General features: G+C 42.1%; 1 protein-coding gene across 1 annotated transcript in view; it reads right to left on the bottom strand.

Moving 5' to 3' along the window:
* Positions 1-2,097: 2,097 nt before the first annotated feature.
* The window catches only part of TP73 (tumor protein p73), a 75,725-nt gene continuing 56,650 nt past the window's right edge, over positions 2,098-21,172 (bottom strand). Inside the window, exons 10-14 of the mRNA XM_075839404.1 lie at positions 20,492-20,616; positions 20,156-20,304; positions 19,070-19,202; positions 10,045-10,138; positions 2,098-3,535 (exon numbers count right to left, since the gene is read on the bottom strand). Of these exons, the coding sequence (XP_075695519.1) occupies positions 3,215-3,535; positions 10,045-10,138; positions 19,070-19,202; positions 20,156-20,304; positions 20,492-20,616 (822 nt within the window). The 3' untranslated portion in view covers positions 2,098-3,214. The remainder of the gene's footprint in view (positions 3,536-10,044; positions 10,139-19,069; positions 19,203-20,155; positions 20,305-20,491; positions 20,617-21,172) is intronic.

The raw sequence follows: 21,172 nt of genomic DNA, 5'->3' as shown, positions 1-21,172 counted from the left end.
TCTCTTTTTAAGTGACAACCAATTTGGCAGCCGTTGCAGCTCCACGAGGGCAGTCACCATCTTTACAAGAGTCCTAAATGGGAATTCTGCAAAGGTTCAATTCTATGAAGTATATCTATGAACACATGCAGTTCTTAATTCAATAAACTTTATTTATAAGAAGACAACCCCTATAAAGACGCAGAGTTTTTTAGGCCTTGAGACGTGCCAGTGGTCTACCCAGACTGATAATCATCATTCAAATGAAAAATAATTTCCCCCTCCGAAAATGGTGATTTTATTGGAATATTTGTATCGTTCATATAACATTAGCATAATATATAATGAATAAAATTCAGTCTCAAATTATTTACATTGATGCAGTGGTCACAAAGCTTCACCGTTGCATAATATGTGTATAAAATGTCCTTGCCCTGCAAGGTATACCAAGCAACATGTACATAAAACACTCAAAAGAGTTAAAACTCTTCCTATATCATACAGCAGACTGAAAAATATGGCAGAGAAAAAAAAAATGACATATTGAATATACATAGTATGGGCGGCCATTTTGTGGCCTAAAGTTTCTTCTCACAAAATGGCTGCAGCACAGGGCCACATATAAAAAACAATACAGGACAGACAAAAATTGGAGGAGTTAACCATAGCAGCCAATCAGATCACAGTTTTTATTACCTAACATTTACTGAAGAATAAAAACCGATGTGATTGGTCGCTATGGACAACCCCTCCCCTCTTTGTATAATCTGTTTTTCCTACACGAGGCCCAGTATATAGACAATACATAAGAAGTAATAAAAAATATTGTGATATAAAAACAATGGCGCTCATGTATATGAAACGGCGCAGACAAGAAAGTGGAGCCACTGCCCATAACAACCAATTCGATTCCAGCTTTTATTTTTTAAGTCACCCTGGACAAATGAGAGCAGGGTTCTGATTGGTTCGGATTTATGTCTGCACTGGTTTGAGGGCCAAAGTGAAATATGTGGACCGTAACATTCATACGTTTATTAGGTTAACAAAACAACACAGAAGTGATCGCAATGAGCCTCGTGTATAAGGCGTATCAGTGTTGTCCATAGCAACCAATCAGATCATTGCTTTAATTTTCAAATTTATGTATTAAAGCTGGAGTCCGATTGGTTGCTGTGGGCAACCGTGACATTTAAAAAAAAAAAAAAATGTATGCATGATAGCCGCCGGTCCCTTAGATTGTACCGAATATTTTTATTAATCCATTTTAGAATATTCTGCCACCCGCTGCCATGTTCACACCACGATTTTTCCTTCTGTTGGAGGTATACGTCGGGAGGAGTCCCGGCATATACCTACAATGGAAGGCCCCCGACGGATCCCTCTGTAGGGATACAGCGGGATACGTCGCCCGAACTTCCTGGGCACAGTGCTTCTTTAATACTATATATGGAAAGTGACCAAGAGCATCAGTAGCACTCTGGCCGGGGACTCCAGGACTGTAAGAGCCCCTGACATCACTGTCTATATATGGACAGTAACGCCAGGGGCTTCTCCAGTCCTGAAGTCCTCGGCCAGAGTGCTACCGATGCTATGGTTGGGGACTCCGTAGTTGAAAACCCTTGGCATCACTGTCCATACATGGACAGTGACATCAGGAGCTTCCCTAGGGCCAGAATCCCCAAGCTGAGCTCTACCTGATGCTCTTCCCAGGGATTCCAGCCCCAGGAAAGCTTCCCAAGGTATATTTTTAACGCAAAGTGTCATACGTCACACCGCACGGTATACATTTTTTTGTGGGATCCCCCAGGATGTTATAGCGTAGCATACTATGTTATTCCATCCTCCAAAAGCAAGGTATACCGATGAATACCGGCCCGACGGAGACCAAAAGGACACTTTGTCGGGCTAATGAAGCCCTATGGACAAGTTTAGCGCGTACGTAGGGAGCTTTTCGTCACAGCCTTACATGGGTGACACATGGGTCTCATGTATGAAAACGGACTCTCAGACCTTGTTGCCCATAGCAACCGATAAGCTGTCAATTAGACTGTGCTGGAGAATGAAGCAGGCGTTCTGATTGGTTAATATGATGTTTAGAACTGGGGGGGGGGGGATTATAAGCTGGTGTCTTTGTTGCAAACTATCCAACATGAAGACAGGGACGAAACGTGGTTTGGGAAATGGACGCATCTTAAAATATCTCCCTGGTAATAACAGCACAACGCAGCAAATTGTGTCCTACTATATACAACTACACAAAAACAACAATTATCATCATTTTCTCCCAGTTCATTATATCCCTTCACAAATACCAAAACTGGTATCCTCGCCCCTGAAGACGAGCGCTTAGCGTCCATCCTCTTAATTAACAGTCCAAAAATTCCGAAAAATTAAATATATCAACAAGTCAAATAAACCACAGCTTGTGAAGGAATAATACAGCATACGGGGTCTGGTATAGGGGACTGCTCACCCCGTACACTGGACTACTCACGACTACTCCACAAACCATGAATACTTTATATTACAGATAAATAAAAGCAACAAGAATATTACGGGACGCAACGTATTTACACCATAGGTTACAGTCATAAATTAAAGATATATAGGCCCCTAAAACGCAGCTGAATTGACTGAACCCAGTTATATATATATGATTTTTTTTTTATAAAAACACCCTTTTCGGTGCAGGTCTTTATATTTCACGTTTTGTCAAAAACATGTTCTCAAAAACCATCAGAAATGTCTAATGAAACACAATGAACAGACACCTGTATGAATACTTATTTTGGCAGTTCATTGGGAAGGAATGTCCTCCATTTTGTACCCTTTGAAGAGTTGCCTTTGTCAACCACGGGCAGACATCTTGGGATACGGGAATCTCCCGAGTTTATGTTAAGCCATAGAGATGTCCAAGATGAGCCAAGAACCCCTCAAAGATGGTTGTCTAAAGAGATATTTCCACTTGTAGCGAATCTGCTAAGGATCTATATCATTGGGTTCATTTTCGTGGTGTGTTTTCAAAAATATCTAGATAATAGAAGCATCATTTGTATACCCGGATCATCTCCTTATCATTGACCCTACCGTCAAACCCACCAGATGGTAACAAAGCAAAGCCACCACCAGTCGGACCACTAGCCTTGGCTTCCAAGTGGCATTATTAAATTTTGGCTTCATCAAGTCGAGAGAATTTGTGTAAATTTTGGTCAACGTCATCCCGATTCTTAAGGTTTTAGTTTATGTCAGACTCGGCAAACTCTTCTTTTATAGACTGTTTTCGCGCCTTGCAGTCGGGTAAATCGAATCCAAAGTCTGCCCAATCATCGGCTCCACTCCGGTTGGGAATGGTGATGGTGTGTCGCACTCGAAAATGTACAGCCTCCATTACGCGCTGGCGCTGGAGCTCACCAGAGCTGCCTATGGAAATGGTGGAAGCGTTACTGCTGGATCGGATCAGCTGTTGGGCTCCATAGTCGTGGCTTTTGTTCAACTCTTGGATTCCTCTCCATATTAAGCCTTTATAGTGCTCAGGAATCTTCAGTGCCCCAAGATCCTGCAAGAACAGACAGTACAGTTTAAGATGGGTCTGAAATATTCCAAAAACATTGGCAAAAATTTGGACGAATTATAATAATGACACGAAAAATTATGGACACGGACAAGAAATACACACTGGGGAATGGGTCAAGGAGAGGGCTACGTGTGTCGGTATGGACAGATATTAGATTAATGTGTCTATGGCCAAGCTATTCAAAGGCGGTAAACTGGTGGCTCAGGATCTTTTTGAAGATCCCCTATTCTAACTGTTCCCCGTTAGTCTATCACTATGTCCACAACTTGCGCTCATAAACCCTACTAGTGTGTACAAGGCCAAACCCTACTAGTGTGTACAAGGCCAAACCCTACTAGTGCGTACAAGGCCAAACCCTACTAGTGCGTACAGGGCCAAACCCTACTAGTGCGTACAGGGCCAAACCCTACTAGTGCGTACAGGGCCAAACCCTACTAGTGCGTACAAGGCCAAACCCTACTAGTGCGTACAAGGCCAAACCCTACTAGTGCGTACAAGGCCAAACCCTACTAGTGCGTACAAGGCCAAACCCTACTAGTTAGAACAAGGCCAAACCCTACTAGTGCGTACAAGGCCAAACCCTACTAGTGCATACAGGGCCAAACCCTACTAGTGCGTACAGGGCCAAACCCTACTAGTGCGTACAGGGCCAAACACTACTAGTGCGTACAAGGCCATCCATTCAACATTCGCTCAAATTAATCCTTTTTTGTCATTCAAACTGTCCCAGAGCCCAATCCTCATGTAATCAAAGTAAATTATTTAATGCAAAAGAAAATTCTGCCATATCAAGGAAAATATAACCAGCAAAGCCGCCAGAGACAGGCAGATGTCCCACCAACACTGATGGTCAATGAAACGTCTTCAGACCCCATGAACAGGGAACACCTTCCATCCCGTCTAAGAAAATTGAACTCTTCTTGTGTGTAATCTGATGGTTATAAGTGCTGCTTATCTCCCCTACATGAGGCTGCCAACGCCACTTATTAAAACAAGCCACACCCCCTCTACATCTGTATGGCTGGCGGACAGGGCGTGGCATCTGTTAATATGCAGTGTTTTGACTGGAGACCTACTTTAATCTCCACCCCTCATTGACTTGCGGTCCGTAGCTGTGGGGTCCCTCCTGTCTATACAGCACAGAAACAATTAAAGGAGAACTCCACTCCTTACCCAACATATTTACAGTATTCAATAGTTTAAATCTACATAAAATGCTGAATATTGCTGCAAGTACTTGATTTCTGCCTTTTAATTATATGATGGTTTCCTGTTACCACAGAGCAGTGCTTTATGGGAGCTCAGATTACAGTGACACAGTCGGGGGTCAGCGGTTAGGTCACATGACCATAGACAGATTCCAACAGGGAATCAAAGGAATTTTTACTTTCACTTTCATTATAAATGGTGAAGAAAACAACATATAATTCACGATCCATACAAGATAAGTTAAGCAAAGTATTTACAAAGTTACTAAACTCATTCTGTAGATTTTAACCTTACAATGTTGTTCAAAAGGGGAGTTTTCTTTAAAAAAAAAAGTTCCATGCTCCATACTATACATAGAGACAATGGTCAATATAAAAGGTGAGCGTGCTGAGCATCATGTATCAGGTGTCCTTGTTGCTCATAGCAACCAATGTTTCTGAATTGTACTGGAAGATTGAATTGTGGTCTCCGGTTGGTTGCTATGGGCAACAAGGACTCTTTAGCGCCAAGATATAAGACCTGCTTGGATTAATGTTGTATCTTGTGTCTGGTAGCGCCAAAGCCACATAATGAACACGTAAACATGGTGAAAAGTCATTAACCCCTTTAGGACACAGCCTGTTTTGGCCTTGTGGACACAGCCTATTTTTTCAAATCTGACATGTGTCACTTTATGTGGTAATAACTCCGGAATGCTTTTACCTATCCAAGCGATTCTGAGATTGTTTTCTCGTGACACATTGTACTTTATGTTAGTGAAAAAATTTGGTCGATAAATTCAATATTTATTTGTGAAAAACTTCAAATTTTAGCAAAAATTTGCAAAAATGAGCATTTTTCTAAATTTAAATGTATTTGCTTGTGAAACAGATAGTAATACCACACAAAATAGTTACTAGTTAACATCCCCCATATGTCTACTTTATGTTTGCATCATTTTTTTTCACGTACTTTTATTTTTCTAGGACGTTACAAGGCTTAGAACTTTAGCAGCAATTTCTCATATTTTCAATAAAATTTCAAAAGGCTATTTTTTCAGGGACCAGTTCAGTTCTGAAGGGGCTTTGAGGGCCTTATATATTAGAAAGTTCCCATAAATCACCCCATTTTGAAAACTGTACCCCTCAAGGTATTCAAACCCACATTCAGAAAATATTTTAACCCTTTAGGTGTTTCACAGGAATTAAGGCAAAGTAGAGGTGAAATTTCATTTTTTTTGCCGAAATTCATTTGTAATAAAAAAAAATCTGTAACACAGAAGGTTTTACCAGGGAAACACAACTCAATATTTATTGCCCAGATTCTGCAGATTTTAGAAATATCCAACATGTGGCCCTAGTGTCCTAATGGACTGAAACACCGGCCTCAGAAGCAAAGGAGCAGCTAGTGGATTTTGGGGCCTCCTTTTTTTAGGAATATATTTTAGGCACCATGTCAGGTTTGAGGAGGTCTTGTGGTACCTAAACAGCCGAAACACCCCCAAAGTGACCCCATTTTGGAAACTACACCCCTCAAGGCATTTTTCTAGGGGTATACTTAGCATTTTGACCCCACAGTTTTTTTGCAGAATTTAGTGGAATTAGTCTGTGAAGATGAAAATCACCTATTTTTCTGTGGAAACATAGAATTTTTTCATTTTTACAAGGAATAAAGGAGAAAAAGCCGCCCAACATTTGTAAAGCAATTTCTCCCGATTACGGCAATACCCCATATGTGGTCGGAAACTGATGTTTGGACCCACAGCAGGGCTCAGGAGGGAAGGAGTGCCTTTTGGATTTTGGAGCGCAGATTTTGCTGGATTGGTTTTCAGTGCCATGTCGGGTTTGCAACGCCCCGGAGGGACCAAAACAGTGGAAACCCGCCAAAAGTGACCCCATTTTGGAATCTACACCCCTCAAGGAATTTTTTTATTGGTATAGTGAGCATTTTGGCCCCTCAGGATCTTTTTTAGAGCTAGGGTGACCAAAAAACAGCGATTTTGGCGCTTTAAATTCTTTATTTATTACAGCGTTCACCGTGCGCAATAAATTACGTTTTAATTTATTCTGCCGGTCGGTACGATTACGCCGATACCATATGTGTATAGGTTTTTTTACGTTTTGCAGCGTTTGCACAATAAAATTAAGTTTCTATAAAATTATTTATTTTCTGAGACACCATATTCTGAGCCGTAACTTTTTTATTTTTTCGTCAAAAAAGCTGTGGGAGGTCTTGTTTTTTGCGGGACTGGTTGTAGTTTTTATTGGTACCATTTTGGGGTAAATGCGACTTTTTGATCACTTTTTATTCTATATCTTGGGAGGGGTGGTGACCAAAAAATAGTGATGCTGACAGTTTTCGTTTATTTTGTTTGCGGCGTTCACCGTGCGGAAAAATTAACATTATAGTTTCATAGATTGGGTCGTTACGAACGCGGCGATACCAAATATGTGTACTTTTTTTAACGTTTTCATTTTTTCCCTATAATAAATGACTTATTATAGGAAAACAAAACCTTTTATTTTTACACTTTTATAAAACATTTTTATTAACTTTTTTTTACTTTTTACACTTTATATTTTTGTTTATTAACTTTTCTTTTACTTTTAACACTTTATTTTTTTGACCTGCAGCTCTGATCGCTGCTAGAATACATTACACTACCTAGGTAGTGTAATGTATTCCAACTGTCAGTGTGACGTCACAGTCACTCTGACAGTTGGTCAGAGGCTGATCCTCATAGGCTGACATACATGGCAGACCTGGGGGCCGTTGTCTGGCCCCCGGGTGCCATCACAAGCATCAGAAGCCCCCACGATTGCATGGGGGCTGCTGATGCGCTACAAACCCGCTACATGCGGAGATCGCAATCGAGCCCCGCATGTAACGGGTTAATTGCCGAAATCAGCGGCGATGAGCCGCTGATCGGCAACACTGGAGAATGTCAGCTGTTGGGGACAGCTGATCTCCAAGTTCCCGATGCACACTGTCGCCGACAGTGTGCATCGGGAACGGCACAGTGACTTTCTGTCACTCTGACAGGAAGCCTATCAGGACCAGCCGAAGGTTGGTCCTGATGGGCTTCCGTCCATGGCAGACCCGGAAGCCATTGTTTGGCTTCCGTTTGCCATACTAACTATCGGCAGACCCCGCGATTTCGGACGGGGGTCTGCCGATATGTTAGAAATCCCTAAAATTCGGCGATTGCACCCGATCGCCGAATTTAAGGGGTTAATGCGCCGAAATCAGCGGCAAAGGACCGCTGGCCGGCAAGAGGGGAGTGTCAGCTGTCGGCGACAGCTGACCTCCTGGTTCCCGGTGCACACTGTCGCCGACAGTGTGCACCGGGATTAACTCAGTAACTGTACATCCTCGTGCGGGAAGTAACTTCCCGCAACGACGGACAGTTACGTCCTGGTGCGGATAGGGGTTAATGTTATGTTCCTAGACACTAATAATGTTTTACTGTGTGATATGCATTGGGGCAATGTAAAAAGGACTGTAGAAGTAGCAACCAATCAGATCGCTGGTTTTATCCGCAAATAAATTGAAGTAAAGGGTCACTCTGCATAGTAAGGAATTGTGTATATATAAAGGTATTTTCTAATAAAGTATATACATTTATACGATTTTCTTGCTCCTGCTTCCAACTATACAACTACTATGACTCCCATTAGTAAAGGTAACAATTTAGGTAATAGAAGTAATTAGTATTTCGTATAGTAGTGTATGGAGTTCTCTAAAATGGCTTCGTCGTCGTTACGATAAAATATATATTCTATGTTGCCGCCTATAGTGATTGGCTGCCTTTTATCTAAATAAGTCCAACGTTTTGTGCTGAATAATTTCTGATACAAAGCTTCAAATCCTCCGCAAAGCCATAGATTTAAATGATAAAATTCTGACTGCCTGCAGCCACCACTAGATGGAGCTGGCTGCATCCTGCTCAGATATTGAACTCAATAATAAGCTCTTAAGCTCCCCCTAGTGGTGGCTGCAGGGAGAGATAATTGTATCATTTCAATCTATGTCTATTTGGAGCTGTGAATTAGAAATATAGACCTCTGACCACTAGGTAGATATATTAAGAAATGAATCAGCATGTTGAACCTAAAAAAACAAAGCACATAGTGTTAAAAAGTGGGCATTCACTTTAAGGATAATTCTAAATAAAGGGAGATGTTGTAGAGACAAGTGAAGACAATGGGGCAGATTTACTAATGCGGTTTAAGATTTAGAAAGCGTAAAGAGCGTAAAAGACCAGGCAGTCAGAATTTGCGCCAACGTCATTATATTGGTGCATGCTGTATGATAAAAATTGGCGCATTTTGCTAGACATCCTTTTATCTGTTCTTTTTGGGCACAAGGTTTAGGCGCAATCACATTAATAAATCTGCCCCATTGTATGGAGATTCACATTCGTCTCAGAGTATAATGAGAGTTACATGATCTGATTGTTCTCAGTGACTACCAGTGTCCATAGCATCCAGGAGAGCCATTGTAGTCACTGAAACTACTTGTCTAAACGTTGCTAGGCAACAACCTTTAAAGTGGACATGCCCTCTAAGTGATAGAAATAGGACTGAACTTTCTACTCTGTCTTTCTGGCTGTTTTTCTTTTTTTTTTTTTTTTTTCAAGAATTGTGGAGATTTAAAGTTGGAGTTAGAAGTGGAAAGCAAAGAAAATTTAAATGTCAGGGAATGTAAATTAGAATGTAAGATGGTGGAAAGATACACAGTGTTCCTGAGATTTCCTTGTATTAGAGGAACACTGGGAAAAACAGAGAGAGTGGGAAAAACAGAGAGAGCGTGCATACCTAGTGCAGAGCCTAAAGGGGGAGGAGCATGACACAATAATTCTCTCTTTAGTGTTGTTTGATTGTTGAGTGTGTCATGCTCCGCCTCTTCAGGCCCAGCACTAGTCATTACATAGTGTATACATTATTCTTGGAGTGTCCTCCACCCCGCTCTTGTTTTTACAGTCTACAGTTATCATACACAGTCTGTTATTATGGGCGGTAAGATAATTGAGGAGTTTGGGGGGGGAAGGTGGCAAGAGGTTCAGATTATAATTTTTTTTCCATGAGATCCTTCCATTTGATAGAATAAACATGGACGACGGCGTTGACCGTGCAGGTGTCGGAGGACGGGCACGTGTTTCACTTTCTATTGGTGGCAGTGATACATCTCTGGTTCTATGGCCGCCTCTTACGCTATACGGTGACTGCTTGCCTTATTGCCCCCGCTGTTTTATCTACTTATAAGGTCCCTGATTAGAAGAGGTTTCCCCTCCCAGCATTTACCTCCATAGTTAGGTTCTGCAGGTGGTATATATTCTGTAAACCTTGTGATGTGAAATACTCGATGCAGTTTGGACACCCCAGTCCTGTCAAAAAACTGCAGAAACAAAAAAGGTTTGGAAAAATAAAGCAGAATTAACTGACAGATAAACCATGGGTTCTCATAACAGGAGATGAAGTTCACAGAGCTGTCTATGCCAATCAAGGGCACTGCAGGAAAAACTGGTGCAAAGGGAAAAGGTGCTGTAACCGATATCAACCTATAAGAGCATACGACTATTCTAGAAGGAAACGCTTGATTGGTTGCCATTGGGAAGATCACCATTTTATACTGTTCTGATGTCAGGACGTCTGACTGTATAAAAATACTCCCCATAACCCTCAATGTCTAATGTATTTACAGCATATGTTTACTATTAAACACCAAATTGATATAATCTACATAAAGTGGAGTCATTTTTTAAATACATGACAGTACTTGTCTTGTATTGATTCGGAGGTACGGCCTGTATTATACTCCAGAGCTGCACTCACTGTTCTGCTGGTGGAGTCACTGTACATACATTACATTACTTATCCTGTACTGATCCTGAGTTACATCCTGTATTATACTCCAGAGCTGCACTCACTATTCTACTGGTGGAGTCATGGTGTACACACATGACATTACTTATCCTTACTGATCCTGAGTTACATCCTGTATTATACTCCAGAGCTGCACTCACTATTCTGCTGGTGGAGTCACGGTGTACACACATGACATTACTTATCCTTACTGATCCTGAGTTACATCCTGTATTATACTCCAGAGCTGCACTCACTATTCTGCTGGTGGAGTCACTGTGTACATATATTACATTACTTATCCTGTACTGATCCTGAGTTACAGCCTGTATTATACTCCAGAGCTGCACTCACTATTCTGCTGGTGGAGTCACTGTGTACATACATTACATTACTTATACTGTACTGATCCTGAGTTACATCATGTATTATACTCCAGAGCTGCACTCACTATTCTGCTGGTAGAGTCACTGTGTACATACATTACATTACTTATCCTGTACTGATCCTGAGTTACATACTGTATTATACTCCAGAGCTGCACTCACTGTTCTGCTGGTGGAGTCACTGTGTACATACATTACATTACTTATCCTGTACTGATCCTGAGTTATATCCTGTATTATACTCCAGAGCTGCACTCACTATTCTGCTGGTGGAGTCACTGTGTACATGCATTACATTACTTATCTTGTACTGATCCTGAGTTATATCCTGTATTATACTCCAGAGCTGCACTCACTATTCCACTGGTGGAGTCACTGTGTACATACATTACATTACTTATCCTGTACTGATCCTGAGTTACATCCTGTATTATACTCCAGAGCTGCACTCACTAGTCTGCTGGTGGAGTCACTGTGTACATACATTACATTACTTATCCTGTACTGATCCTGAGTTACATCCTGTATTATACTCCAGAGCTGCACTCACTATTCTACTGGTGGAGTCATGGTGTACACACATGACATTACTTATCCTTACTGATCCTGAGTTACATCCTGTATTATACTCCAGAGCTGCACTCACTATTCTGCTGGTGGAGTCACGGTGTACACACATGACATTACTTATCCTTACTGATCCTGAGTTACATCCTGTATTATACTCCAGAGCTGCACTCACTATTCTGCTGGTGGAGTCACTGTGTACATATATTACATTACTTATCCTGTACTGATCCTGAGTTACAGCCTGTATTATACTCCAGAGCTGCACTCACTATTCTGCTGGTGGAGTCACTGTGTACATACATTACATTACTTATACTGTACTGATCCTGAGTTACATCATGTATTATACTCCAGAGCTGCACTCACTATTCTGCTGGTAGAGTCACTGTGTACATACATTACATTACTTATCCTGTACTGATCCTGAGTTACATACTGTATTATACTCCAGAGCTGCACTCACTGTTCTGCTGGTGGAGTCACTGTGTACATACATTACATTACTTATCCTGTACTGATCCTGAGTTATATCCTGTATTATACTCCAGAGCTGCACTCACTATTCTGCTGGTGGAGTCACTGTGTACATGCATTACATTACTTATCTTGTACTGATCCTGAGTTATATCCTGTATTATACTCCAGAGCTGCACTCACTATTCCACTGGTGGAGTCACTGTGTACATACATTACATTACTTATCCTGTACTGATCCTGAGTTACATCCTGTATTATACTCCAGAGCTGCACTCACTAGTCTGCTGGTGGAGTCACTGTGTACATACATTACATTACTTATCCTGTACTGATCCTGAGTTACATCCTGTATTATACTCCAGAGCTGCACTCACTATTCTACTGGTGGAGTCATGGTGTACACACATGACATTACTTATCCTTACTGATCCTGAGTTACATCCTGTATTATACTCCAGAGCTGCACTCACTGTTCTGCTGGTGGAGTCACTGTGTACATACATTACATTACTTATCCTGTACTGATCCTGAGTTACATACTGTATTATACTCCAGAGCTGCACTCACTGTTCTGCTGGTGGAGTCACTGTGTACATACATTACATTACTTATCCTGTACTGATCCTGAGTTATATCCTGTATTATACTCCAGAGCTGCACTCACTATTCTGCTGGTGGAGTCACTGTGTACATGCATTACATTACTTATCTTGTACTGATCCTGAGTTATATCCTGTATTATACTCCAGAGCTGCACTCACTATTCCACTGGTGGAGTCACTGTGTACATACATTACATTACTTATCCTGTACTGATCCTGAGTTACATCCTGTATTATACTCCAGAGCTGCACTCACTAGTCTGCTGGTGGAGTCACTGTGTACATACATTACATTACTTATCCTGTACTGATCCTGAGTTACATCTTGTATTATACTCCAGAGCTGCACTCACTATTCTGCTGGTGGAGTCACGGTGTACATAAATTACAATGTCATGTATTTACAAAGTTACTTAACTTTTTATATATGTTATATCTATATATAATCTATTGTTATATTGAATTAAAATATGAATTCCAAAACTACTGAGCCGGCTGCTGCCTGAAATATAGTTGAACACCATTTTACAGTTCACATATAATCAACATTCAAAAAGTGAATTAACTTTCATTCATTCGTCTTGTACGGGGTCACTACAAAAACGATAGACTTCAGATCTTATATCTCAAAGCAATCTCTACTGATTTAGTGTCAGCACATACTTTGTCCTGGTGATGTAAATTCTGGGACTTTTAGTCCCTACACCTGTCACTACAATCAACTGATGTAGAAAAAGTAACTCTCCCAGAATACACTGCAGCAGAGTGCCCTGCATTTACAGGAGCTCAGTTAGGGGTGTGTCTGTCGACAAGTTTGTTAACTGGTTTCCATTGCAACCAGAAGAATTGCGAGTGCAGCTTTAGGCTATGTTCACACGGAGTATTTTGGGGGAGGAATATCTGCCTCAAAATTCCGTTTGGAACTTTGAGGCAGATTTTCCTCTCCCTGCACGCCGTTTTTCGCCCGTGGCCATTGAGCGCCGCGGGCATAAAACAGCGCGAAATACGCTTTTTCTGCCTCCCATTGAAGTCAATGGGAGGTCAGAGGCGGAAGCGCCCGAAGATAGGGCATGTCGCTTCTTTTTCCCGCGAGGCAGTTTTACTGCTCGCGGGAAAAAGACGCAGACGCCTTCCATTGAAATCAATGGGAGGCGTTCTCGGGCCGTTTTTGCAGAGTTTTGCGACGCGGATTCCGCGTCAAAAAACTCGGCAAAATACTCCGTGTGAACATAGCCTTAGACTAAAATACAGCAAGGAACTGGCAGTATATATATATAGTACGTACATATGTAAACGGTAGGATGGTGTGTAAAGATGTCTATACAGAATTATGGGAATATGCAGCAAAAAGGGACATCTAGAAGGAAAGGAGTATTTTTGTATTAACTCTTTGGGACTCACCCCCTGAACCAGCAGTTCCTTGTAAATAGTACAGGGTGGGCCATTTATATGAATACACCTAAATAAAATGGGAATGGTTGGTGATATTAACTTCCTGTTTGTGGCACATTAGAATATGGGAGGGGGGAAACTTTTCAAGCTGGGTGTTGACCATGGCGGCCATTTTGAAGTCGGCCATTTTGTATCCAACTTTAGTTTTTTCAATGGGAAGAGGGTCATGTGACACATCAAACTTATCGAGAATTTCACAAGAAAAACAATGGTGTGCTTGGTTTTAATGTTTCTTTATTCTTTCATGAGTTATTTACACGTTTCTGACCACTTATAAAATGTGTTCAAAGTGCTGCCCATTGTGTTGGATTGTCAATGCAACCCTCTTCTCCCACTCTTCACACACTGATAGCAACACCGCAGAAGAAATGCCTCCCGATCTGACCCCCTTAGACTTATCTTTGGGGTCATCTGAAGGCAATTGTCTATGCTGTGAAGAACCGAGATGTGTAGCAACTAAAACTACGGATACTGGAAGCCTGTGCTAGCATTTCTTCTGCGGTGTTGCTATCAGTGTGTGAAGAGCGGGAGAAGAGGGTTGCATTGACAATCCAACACAATGGGCAGCACTTTGAACACATTTTATAAGTGGTCAGAAACTTGTAAATCGCTCATGAAAGAATAAAGTAACGTTAAAACCAAGCACACCATTGTTTTTCTTGTGAAATTCTCGATAAGTTTGATGTGTCACATGACCCTCTTCCCATTGAAAAAACTAAAGTTGGATACAAAATGGCCGACTTTAAAATGGCCGCCATGGTCAACACCCAGCTTGAAAAGTTTCCCCCCTCCCTTATACTAATGTGCCACAAACAGGAAGTTAATATCACCAACCATTCCCATTTTATTTAGGTGTATCCATATAAATGGCCCACCCTGTACATTAGGGGATCACCAAATAACAAGCTAAGCTCTACTGCATATTCATGTTATAAATCTATTAAAATATATACAGCGCTCCCACCCATTGTCTTGAGATTTACGTATGTGGGGGTCCCGGCAGTCAGACCACCACTGATCGGGAAGTGACGCTTATCTTAGAAGTTCTAATAGAAGGAAAGCTCCGTTAATGGGATATGCTATAACTGAGAGATGCGGGTCCCAACTCCGGGACACACACCTATCTCCATTCTCGTCTGGTGCCACATCCAGGCAGAGAATGACAGATGAGGCGGCACCTACCACATTTTCCATTCTATTCGAGGTGCAGACACAGCTGAGCAAGTGTGTGGGACCAACTCTCAAATTCATTCACCGCTTGAATGCGGCAGCCGCCTCGCCAGGCGAAACGAGGGTCAGGTGACTACTGTTCTGAAGATAGGTGCAAGTCCCTGAGCTGGGACCTGCATCTATCAGACATTTATGTCTCAGGGTATGTTCACACAGCCTATTTTCGGCCGTTTTTCAGGCAGGAAACGCCCGAAAAATCGGAAGCAGAACACCTCCATACATCTGCCCAATTGATTTCAATGGGAAAACGGCGTTCTGTTCCGACGGAGCGTTTGTGCAGCGGTTTTTACGGCCGTTGTTGAAAACGGCCGCGTAAAAAAACGGTCGCGAAAAAGAAGTGCAGGTCACTTCCTGGGACGTTTTTGGAGCGAAAATCGCGAATGGCACAAAAAACGTCTGAAAATCATGAGCTGTCGCGTTGATTGGCGCTCATTTACATGGTCCAGGATGAGCCGTGTAAGAGGACCTTAACCCTTTAAGCATTACACAGTGTCCATTCATATCAATGTGTTGTCTGTGTAATGAAGGACGGCTCCTCCAGAGCGAGAGACTTTGTATGTAACCGCTCTCCACTCTTAGGCCCGAAAGCCGCGTCAGAATCAGCGCCAGAAAGCAACCGAAATCACCCCCCATTGATTGCAAAGGGAGGCAGAGAAGTTTTTTTTCCCCTAACGGCTTTTGGCTGCTCGCGGGAAAGAAAAGCAGCACGTCCTTTCTTGCCGCGGTCTCCGCCTCTGACCTCCCAATGAATTTAATGGGAGGCAGAAAAAACCTGCGGCGCTTGTTTCCGAGCGTTTTTTGTGGTGTTTTTTACCCGCGGTCCTTGCATTAACTTCAATGCCGTGTGCGAAAAATGCTGTGAAAAACGCCACGAAAACCGTGTAAAAAAAGCGCAGGCAGTTCAAAATCTGACTCTTAGTTCCTAAAGGAATTCTGACGCAGATTTTTCGGCCTGCAAAAAATCTCAGTGTGAACAGGGCCTTAGAGATGAGGATCCTGAACACACAATCCCCCTCTATTAAGTTCCTAAAAGGACGTAAGACAATGTTTTTTTTTAAATGCACTGCCCCTTTAAGTAAAAAGAAAAGTTAGATTTTTTTCTACACTGGAATCTTAATGTTTTAAAGTTAAAGTGGATCCGTTAGCTGAATATGAAGTCCCATGTAAGGGCAGCATGTTACATTTTGTACCATTCAGCTAGTAGGAGCACTAAAAGAATACAGTAAACTCATAGTTATAAGTCCGCTATATTCATGAGGGGAGCGCTCCCCCCGCCACTCTCTGCAGTATATACAGGTATAGAGACAGCAGCCTGTCAATCACCGGCCTGAAGGGCGGCGCTCCCCTCATGAACTATGAGTCCGCTTATTCTTTCAGTGCCCTATTTCAGCTAAAAGGGACAAAATATTTGTCTACTAGGAGTCCGGACCTGTAGCTGTAACATGCTGCCCTTACATAGGACTGCATATTTAGCCGACAGATCCACTTTAACAAGACAAACAGAGAAAACCCTGATATGACAGGCAGCTCGGGATGTCTTATTACAAGCTGCCTGGTGCTGTCACTGCAATACTCCCCGGCAGCTGCATACACCAGTGTCATCCATGTAACCCTAGAATATCCCCCCCCCCCCAATAAGGTTAATACGACCGCCTAACAAAAAGAAATGCCCTCTTCCCCGCCCCCTGGACGCGCTGCCGCCTAGATTTGCCTGTATGATAATTTTAACCCCGATGTTTCCGATCCTAGGACTTGGGCTCGTCACATTTTTGCTGACAGGTGTAAAATGTAATGATGAGGCTGAACCATCAGGTGTGTGGGTGATGCTGTATATATGTATAGACCACATGGGATTTTTAAGAGCCACATTCACAACATTTGTAACCTCAGAGATGGCCTTATAGAAGGGGCGCAAGTGGCATTTACCCCGGGTCCTTCACCACCCCATCCCCACCATGCACAGTCCGCTCTAAACCTCCTACCGGGCACCTTGTTGTAAACTCATCTCAGGGCTTCAGCTGCGGTGATATCTGTGCACTGTATGGTGCTATATACTACTGCTGTTCACTATATGGCAATATTATGGAGGCACTAAAATGATTTCACTATATAACACTATTATGGAGGCACTGTATGGCACTATTATGATTTCACTATATAGCACTATTATGGAGGCACTGTATAGCACTGTTAGGACTTCGCTATATAACACCATTTTGGTGTCACTGTATGGCACTGTAATGATTTCACTATATAACTCTATTATGGAAGAACTGTATGGCACTGTTAGGACTTCACTCTATAACACTATGGTGGGGGCACTGTATAGAACTATTAGGACTTCACTATATAACACTATTAAGGAGGCACTGTATGGCACTGTTAGGCTTCACTATATAACACTATTATGGAGGCACTGCATGGCAGTGTTAGGACTTCACTATATAACACTATTAAGGAGGCACTGTATGGCACTGTTAGGCTTCACTATATAACACTATTAAGGAGGCACTGTATGGCACTGTTAGGCTTCACTATATAACACTATTATGGAGGCACTGCATGGCAGTGTTAGGACTTCACTATATAACACTATTAAGGAGGCACTGTATGGCACTTTTAGGACTTCACTATATAACACTATTATGGAGGCACTGTATGGCACTTTTCTGTAGGCACTATATGGCACTGTTAGGACTTCAATATATAACACTATTATGGAGGCACTGTATGGCACTTTTCTGTAGGCACTATATGGCACTGTTAGGACTTCAATATATAACACTATTATGGAGGTACTGTGTGGCACTTTTCTGTAGGCACTATATGGCACTGTTAGGACTTCACTATATAACACTACTATGGGGGCACTCTATGGCACTGTTATGATTTCACAATATAACGCTTCAGAAGAAAAATTCCTCCTGTCTCATTTACACCGTTACATGACGGAAAATTTCAGCAGCTATTTCCAGTTTGGAGCGCTGATACTCAGTAGTCATATTAATTACGCATTTATTTTTTCTAGTGGAGTTACCCTTAAAGAGGACCCAACCCCTCTCCTGACATGTCTGTTTTAATATATACTTGTATTTCCAATAAAACAATAATTCTGGAACAATATTTTCTTAGAACGCTTCATTCCTCTCTTATTCCTCCTGGAAATGTATAAATGTCACAGTCTGGCAATGTCCAATCAGTGGTGACAGTGTCAAACTATTAGGGACACACCCTACTAAAAAGGGAAATGGTAACACCCAGTTGTCAATTTCTTCATACATTTCCAGGAGGAATAACAGAGGAACAACACAACATAGAGAACTAAGAAAATTTTTTGCCAAATTGTTATTTCATTGGGGAATAAAAGTGGAGAGCGATCCGTTGCTCTTTAAATAACGCGGGGGCTGTCTCAAGTGGGGGCCGTCTACCGGTGACTACTCTTTGACTTTACACAGCACTGACAGTGAAATAGAAATATCTGTATTTTTTATTACGTATTCATTTTGTGTAGTGTGTTATGAAGTTTTTGTGTATGTAGTTTATGGTGTGTTTGTAGTATATCTCGTGTATGTAGTGTATTATGTGTTGTGTTTTATATGAAGCACCTGGTGGACACAATTGTTATTACACTCAATGTTAGAGGTCACTCTACATCCGGTTAGTTTACAGAAGAAGCATCTACATTACATTCATGCAAGGAAAGAGTGACAACCAAGTTCTGGATTCCCGACAGACTAGCAGACGTACCTGACGAGGCTGGGGTCAGCATTGTAGGGGGGAGGGGGCGTGCAGTGTGACCCTGATACCATAGACTGTGAAGAGTGAGGGCCATTCATCTCCCCATTTGCTTGCATGGAGTGATTGTTCATCATACCAGAGCCTGGAAGCAGAGAAAGCGATGACAGTATTACATGACGATAGTATGAACCACGGGGGTTGTGTAATATCGGGGGCTCCTCTGGCTGATACTGATGGTTGGAATTGGATGGGAAATGACAATTACTTTGGTAAAGCAGAAATCTGTTCAGAGATGTTTCACTTCTCTTCCAAGTCAGCAGGGGGCAGCAATGAACACAGGAGAAAGCTCCGCCCACTCTATGTGAATATGAAATCTGTGTCTCCACCCGGAGGTTTGATGGGAGGACAATTAAGAATATAAAAGAGAACTAAGAAAAGGGTATTCTATTAAATGACTTCACCGGGTAACTCGGCGATGGTTACTGCACCATTGCTGTTGATATCAGGGGTATGTGGAACTGCCCTTTAAATGGGTGGTCTCACCAACACAGCCCCTTTTAAAATTGGAAACGTGCCAGCGGTCACATCGCCACAATTCCAGTTTTAGAAACCCTGTTCTTGCTGGGGGAAGCTGCTGCCAGATATACATTTCCCCTGCAGCGCCTCTACAGGAGAAGTGTAGTATTACACGGGTATTCAAATAAATGGCAGACCATATAACACATAGGTGAACTGGGTGAGTCATAACAAGAACCACTTTGTGAACGGCTCTTTGCTCCTGCTCATAGAGGGGGGGGGGTCCCAAACATTAGACCTCCCTCAACGTAACCCATATCTAGAAACAAACCCTTCACGTCAATATGTTTACATCAACCACTACAGATAAATGTAAGTATATTATAGGTGTCTTATAAGAAGTTACCAGATAAAGGTCACTGTAGACATTGGCGTCCATGATAACAGCATATATCCCGCTGACAGTATATACAGCGGAGTATTACAGATGTGACGTATCATGGACAGGACATATATATATATAACATTCCTCCAATATATAGTGCCTGCTCAGTAAGAGGGTGTAATACATATTCTTACCCATAGGGATCATCCCCGGTGCGGTGTTTGCGTGCTGATTGGGCTGCCCCACTAGTTGGTTGACGGACGGCAGTTTGTTGATCCCTCCGTGGACTTTGTTTATCGGGGAGAGGACGGGACCGTAGTGCGCCTGTGACTGCAGATGGGCACTGGAAATGAACACACGCCGTTACTGAAGGCTCCGACTTGTAGCGTCTTATCCGGTCCACAGATGTCTTTATACGTGTCCCTGCTCAGCCGGACATCACTGCCCGGGCCGGGGTCACAGAGAGCGGTCAGTCCGCCCCTATTCTATGTAATAACCATCTACATATATAATAACGTTCCACATCTTACTGTCGCTGTAGCAGCTGCTGCTGTTGCTGTCGGTAGGAATCCACCAGCTGCTGCGGCACCAGCTCCACCAGCTCCAGACTCTCCTTTATCTTCATTAAGATTTCAAAGTTCTCCCGACCACAAACCTGAAACACAAGACACAAGTCATTATATCACTGACAGGAGGAGGGCAGGAGGAGCGCCAAAAACAAATAAGAAAATACAGATTTCAGACAGTACAGACGGCGCTGGTCATGATGTCAACCGAGGATGAAGATACATACCGTCTCCTGTAAAGAGCAGCGCAATACTGTATGTCTTTACTGACAGATACATAGCAGACCTTTACTGACATGTATATAATACACCTTTACTGACATGTATATAATACACCTTTACTGACAGATACATAGCAGACCTTTACTGACATGTATATAATACACCTTTACTGACATGTATATAATACACCTTTACTGACATGTATATAATACACCTTTACTGACATGTATCTAATACACCTTTACTGACATGTATATAATACACCTTTACTGACATGTATCTAATACACCTTTACTGACATGTATATAATACACCTTTACTGACATGTATCTAATACACCTTTACTGACATGTATATAATACACCTTTACTGACATGTATATAATACACCTTTACTGACATGTATATAGCACACCTTTACTGA

This window comes from Rhinoderma darwinii, chromosome 10 (genome assembly GCF_050947455.1).
Source record: "Rhinoderma darwinii isolate aRhiDar2 chromosome 10, aRhiDar2.hap1, whole genome shotgun sequence".
Taxonomy (NCBI): domain Eukaryota; kingdom Metazoa; phylum Chordata; class Amphibia; order Anura; family Rhinodermatidae; genus Rhinoderma; species Rhinoderma darwinii.
The sequence above is the reverse complement of the archived record's forward strand: the minus strand, read 5'-3'. Positions and strand labels throughout refer to the sequence as shown.